The sequence below is a fragment of the Fukomys damarensis genome, unplaced genomic scaffold, assembly GCF_012274545.1.
Source record: "Fukomys damarensis isolate Sample0158 unplaced genomic scaffold, DMR_v1.0_HiC HiC_scaffold_39, whole genome shotgun sequence".
NCBI lineage: Eukaryota > Metazoa > Chordata > Mammalia > Rodentia > Bathyergidae > Fukomys > Fukomys damarensis.
This window is the reverse complement of record NW_022900951.1, coordinates 106,383,552-106,389,867: the sequence shown is the minus strand read 5'-3', so window position 1 is coordinate 106,389,867 and position 6,316 is coordinate 106,383,552. Positions and strand designations below refer to the sequence as shown.

At 38.0% G+C, this 6,316-nt stretch overlaps 1 protein-coding gene across 3 annotated transcripts in view; it reads left to right on the top strand.

Annotated features, from left to right (window-relative positions):
* Positions 1-6,316, top strand: part of Znf280c (zinc finger protein 280C) — a 57,828-nt gene that overhangs the window by 48,166 nt on the left and 3,346 nt on the right. For all 3 annotated transcript variants that reach the window (XM_010607995.2, XM_010607996.2, XM_010607997.2), the window contains one exon: positions 3,886-3,948. In XM_010607995.2, the coding sequence (XP_010606297.1) occupies positions 3,886-3,948 (63 nt within the window). The remainder of the gene's footprint in view (positions 1-3,885; positions 3,949-6,316) is intronic.

Genomic DNA, 6,316 nt, shown 5'->3' with positions numbered 1-6,316 from the left:
AGTGAGACTCTCTCAAAAAACAAGCAAAAAAAAAGATTAGTCAGTTTCAGACTACTATTAATATAAAGGTGCAGAGCACCAGCATGAAATAATTCACTGTCCTAAGTTCTGGAGCTCATGGAGTTCTCTGGATCTGCCACATACATTATAGCTTCCTAAGATTCTACCTTCTGTAGTTTTCCACTCACTCACTTTGCATGACTATAAGTGGTGCTACACCCATTCTCTGGTTGCTTTAAACCAGGCCTCAGCCAGCCTTTTTTTCAGTACTCTTGGGAGCAATGCTGATCTCTTACTCTGTGCTAAACACATGGCTACCCTAATGGAGCCTTATTTTCCAAGCAGGCGCAGCACCATTGAGCTAAATCCCAGGCCCCTAGGCATTTCTTAAACCTATTTGTGCTAGTCAGAATTTCATCGCTGAAAAAACACCTGAGGTAAACATCTTAAAATGAAGAAAAGCTTTTTGGGGCTCATAATTTCAGAAGTTTAAGTTCATGATTGGCTGGCTCAATAGCATTTGGGCCTATGACAAGACAGCACATCATGGGAAGCAGCATGGCAATAGAACAAAACTGGTTGCCTCATGGCTACTGGGAAGCAAAGAGATACAGGAAGAGGTTGGATTCCCAATATCTCCTTCCAGGACTCCTCCCCAGTGACCTAACTTGCACTAGGACCCAACTCTTAAAGGTTCTACCACCTTCCATTCGTACCACAAGTACCAAGCCTTTAGCATGTGGACTTTGAGAGACATTTAAAGTCCAAACCATAGCATCATGTCTTATTCTGCCCCTCCCTGCCCCCCCCCCTTTTTTTTGAGACAGGGTCTCACTGTGTAGTTGAGACTGACCTGGAACTCACTATGTAGCCCAGGCGGGTCTGGGACTCACAGCGATCCTCCTGTCTGAGCCTCCCAAGTGCTGGGATTGCAGGCGTACACCACCATGCCTGGCTTTTTTTTTTTTTTTTTTGCCTGTTCCCTTTTTCAAACGCTCCCCAAACGCCTTGTAGACCCTCTGACCCCATTCTGTCCTTAGGCATTTTCAGTATGCTCAATTGTTTGAGTTCCAAACCCATACTATCCTGTGCATTGAGCCCTTACTCATCATTAGCCTCATAAAACTGAAAAATTAGACCTCTCTCTAAGGGCTTTTTTCAGTCTTTGTTTTTCCCCTACTTCAGTAGTACCATACTTCCCTTATTGACTCAGTAGTAACTCCCCCAAATGGTTCACTTTCACTCCTACCTCTCATCTCAGGGTGGACTTTTTCTCAGAAACTTGAACTCTGTATGTATAGAAGCTTCATTTTCATATGAGTTTGTTTATGTTTATTCCCAGCGTATACCAACTCTGTTGCTAGAAAATAGGCCCCCAAAATGTTTAATTTCCAAAGGATAGCTTCTCCATATTCAGTATCTAAAGTGGCTTTTCCTTATTCTTTTTTAAGACAAGGTCTTGTTCTCTCTGTAATTCAGGCTGGCCTTGAACTCACTGTGTAGCCCAGGCTGGCCTAGAACTCGCTTCAATCCTCCTACCTTAGCCTCACAAGTGCTCAGATTACTGGTGTGCACCATCAGGCCCAGCTTCCTTATTCTTGATTATTCCCTGGAATGCCCCCTCCTCCATTCTCATTGACTTTCTATGAAATATCTGCTCACCACGGCCATTCTTGGGGTCATCTCTTTTGAGTTCTGTAACACTGAGTTATTCTGCCTCATGCATGTCTATATTATCTCCTTCAGAGCAAAATTCTTTGCATTTACCACACTACCTATTCTGAGGATATTTTATTGGAATTATAGCTAGCCAGAATCTTTACCATGTGTGTGTCCTGTCTTAGTTGCTTTCTCATCACTGAGATACAATAGCCAACACCCACAATTTAAAGGAAGAAAGGTTTATTTTGGCTCACAGTTTGTTGAGGTTTTAGTCCATAATCGACTGATTCCAAAGTGAGGGGCGGGGCATGGCCGAGGAAAAACAGTTCAGGGCATGGCAGGCAGAAAGCAGAGTAGCATCAAAGGAGAAGGAAGGATACTTTTCCAAGCCACACCCACAGTGATCCACCTCTTCCCCCAAGGTTTCACCTCCCAATATCACACCCAGCTATAAACCCATCAGTGGACTAATCCAGTATCACACACGCGTGGTCCAGCTACCTCCTAAAAGCCCCACCTATGAGTGCATAAGGCTTTAGGGGGACATCTAGATATAAACTGTAACATATAGTATGCTGACGATGGTTACCTTGTATATAAGAGTAACCATTGACCTGGTATGTGTGTGGGCTTGTTTGGGTCTGTTGTTGCAAGATAAAACTAGTGCTTCTCCCTGGGTGTGTTGGTGCATGCCCATAATCCCAGCCCTCAGGAGGCTGAGGCAGAATTGCCACAAGTTTGAGGCTAGCCTAGACTATGCAACGAAAGTCTGCCTCGACAATACTAAAAAAAAAAACAAAAAAACTGGTGCTTCTCAAATTTTATCTTGAGTAAGAATCAGCTAAATTGGAGACAGGGATTTAGCTCTGTGGTGCCTCAAGGGCAAGGTCCTGAGTTGGATCCCTGGTACAAAAAAAAAAAAAGCTAAAATAATTATTGAAACTGATTTCTGGATCCGACTGCTGTAGATTGACTCAGTAAATTTGCAGCAAAGCCTAAGATTATTTCTAGTAATCTCCTAGGTGATGCTAATGCTGCTGGTCCATGGACCACAGTTTTGGTGATACTGTGCTGTGCTGATCCTGGCTAATCCTGTCTGGCTTTCTAACACAGTAGATGTCCTTATTGTTTAAAAGGGTCTATAAAAACTATTATGAGGGCTGGGGATTTAGCTCAGTGGTTCTGCTGCCTGTCTCACAAGCGCAAGGACACACGCCCCCCCAAAAAAAAAAAAAAAAAAAGAAAAAACTGTTACTGTTGGTTGCAATGTTTGGATTATTTTTTATTCTTTACATGAGAGAAGCATTATTTGAACTCATGAACTCTGCTGAATTTAGTTTACTTTCTTTTTAAAGTTTTAGTAATTGCAAAAGGTTCTTTAAATATTTTGTTTATTGTTAATGGCATATAGCTCAAGTAACATTTACTTCCAGGATCATTCAGATTATCTGTTCTTCCCAAGTCTATTGACATTACAAAATAACTAATGATTTTTTCCATGGGTATTTCTGTTAACAGCAAAACACATTAGTGTGTATCTTTTGTTCTACTCTTAATAGTTGAAAAAGTTTAATTTGTTCTTTGCATTCTTAACTCTGAGTATTTTATAGTGGTAAACTACTGAAAATCTACATGTTCTCAGGGAGATATGTCATTAAAATATACAATAGGTAAAATGGAATGTAAAATAATCTAGAATTAAACAAAATGGCTGTCTTGGTCTATTTGGGCTGCTGTAATAAAATACCATAAAAATAAAATATCATAGACTTGAGTGGCTATTAAACACTATAAATTCATTTCTCACAGTTCTAGAATCTGGGAAGTCCATCATCAAGGTGCCAGCAGGTACAGGTGTCGGGTGAAGAACAATTCCTGATAGCATCTTCTCACTGCATCCTCACATGGTGGAAGGGGCAATCTAGCTCTGTGGGGTCTCTTTTATAATGGCACTAATTTTATTCATGAGACTTTTACCCTTGTGATATAATCACTCCACAAAGATTGGAAAGGTTCTACCTTCTAATATCACCTTTGAATTTAGAATTTTACCATATGAATTTGTGAGGGGACACAATGTTTCAGACCATAGCAGGTGATCAGCAGAATTTTATTTAGAACCATGGTCTTTTACCCAAAACTAAGATTAAACATGGAGTTGATATATAGCCATGAAATTAATATATGTGTAGTAAAAATCTTGTTTGCCTTTTATCTCTCCAGCTCTCATACCACCCATCCAAGTAATCGGTTTTATATTTTTAAGAAGCATTCAAGAGCTTTCAGGTAACTAGTCAATCTTTTTCAAGTCTTTGTACTAAAAAATTATAGTAACTTTTTAAACTTGCTACTAGGGGGCTGGGGATTTAGTTCAGTGGCATCACGCCTGCCTCACCAGCGCAAGGTCCTCAGTTTGATCCTCAGTACTGGGGGAAAAAAAAGTATAAAACGTGCTATTAGGATACCTAATTTGAAAGTCTGAATGATTGTTACTGGACGTGATAAAGTTCTATTTATTATATCCTTTAAGCATTCCTGACTAAATTGTATTACAGTGGTGACAATTATTGAAATGAAACCTTCATGCAAAAATATTATACAATAACAAAAAATAAAGCTGGGCATGGTGGTACATGCTTGCAATCCCAGTACTCAGGAGGCTGAAGCAGGAGGATTTCCATGAGTTCAAGGATAACCCTGGGTTACATAGTGTGTTCAAAGCTAGACTGAACTATATAACAAGGCCCTATCTCAAAAAAATTTTTAAATATATTAAAAATAAGGCTTGAGGGCTGGGGATTTAGCTCAGTGGTACCACACCTGCCTCTCAAGTGCAAAGTCCTAAGTTCGATCCTGGCACTGCAAAAATAATAATAAGGCTCTCAAACTATTTGAACAGAAGTAGGTTTATTAATGCACTGCTATACTTGAAATTAAGATATAGCTTTCATAGTTCTTTATGAAATGAAGTGTAATTTACTGTTCACAAAAATTACTGATTAATATTTCCAATGACATTGATAATTAAATTTGGTTACACCTAACTCATAATCTAAGCACTTTTTGTTTTTTTATGTTCTTCTGATTCTTCTTGACTGCATCCTCCTTGGTTTAAGTATTTTGCTCATATTGTAACCTAATAGTGCCTAACACATAACAGGCATTCGGTAAATATTTGAGTAAGTTAATGTGTATATTGAAAACAGCGTGTGGATATTGGACAGACTGCTCATAAGCAGAGGAAAGTTTGGTTCCATCTTTTAAAACATTACTGAATTTAAAGAATAGGAAAAAATAAGCTATATTAAGTGTTTACTGAAATTTTTTAAAAGAATGAAAGGGATTTTTTTAAAAGATGAGCTTTTAATTTGATTTTTACCTGTCAAGATCAGTTGTGTCCTTGTTTTTTAAATTATGTGATTTTAAAGATTTCAGATGGGTTTTCCTCAATTTGGGTGGGTCTCAGATATCTAAAAATAAAATTGATCAGTTTCTTATAGATAGAATTTAGCATATTTATACTTCTACAGAACAGTATTTTTGTAATTACTGTTTTATTAAGGAGGAAAGGTTTACTTAGCTCACAGTTTATAGAGGTTTCAGTTCATAGTCAGCTTAGTCTAAGGCAGGATGGCATGGCAGGCATTGGAGTATAATTACTATTTTATTAAAATGAAACATCCATTCTTTAGCTATTTATTGTACACTTGTCACATCAGGTCTTGTACAGCTCATAGTGATGAAGATGAAAGCTTGGTGCCAATCATCAAGAAATATACCATTTATTGGCAGGATATAAAAGTGTGAACATAAGTAATTGCAGTAAGATGAGGTTTGTAACAAGTACAATGAAATTTACTCATTTCAAAGGGAAGAGAGATTTCTACATGTTAGAAGAGACAAAGGCATTCTAGTTGAAGTAGCATGCACCAAAAAGAATAAACAGAACGCAAAATTGGGTTTACAACAATATAAACTATTGTAACATTTAACTGGATTTTTAAAAGGTTTTAACAGAAGTGACACAAAAATATATTTGAAAGTATGTTGATTAATGATGCACAAATTTGTTGATTGTATAAAGCAGTACCTTAAAAAAATCTCAGATTCAAAAGCAAATATAAATTTTTTAAAAAACCAAATTAAGAAATACTATTAAAAGCCGGGCATGGTGGTGCACGCCTGTAATCACAGTATTCGGGAGGCTGAGGCAAGAGGATCGCTGTGAGACCAGCCTGGGCAACATAGTGAGTTCCAGGTCAGTCTCAACTACATAGTGAGACCCTGTCTCAAAAAACAAAAAACAAAAAAAAGAAAGAAATACTACTTTATATAATATGCTATAAGATCAAAATCTGAAGGAATAGTTCTTGGCTTACATTTTTGAATAATTGAAAACAATTCCAGAAAGTTCAGAATTAAATTTAATTTGGAGGACATTGGGGAAAACACTGATGTTTTGAGTAGAATCACGGGTACTGTACATGGATTAGGAGCCAAGTGTGGTGGCATATGCCTGTGATCCCAGCATTCTGAGAGGATAAGGCAGGCAGATCAAAAATTTGATCCCAGGGCCAGGGATTTAGCTCAGTGGTTCTGCCGCCTGCTTCGCAACTGTAAGGACCCAAGTTCAATCCCCAGTACAAAAAAAAAA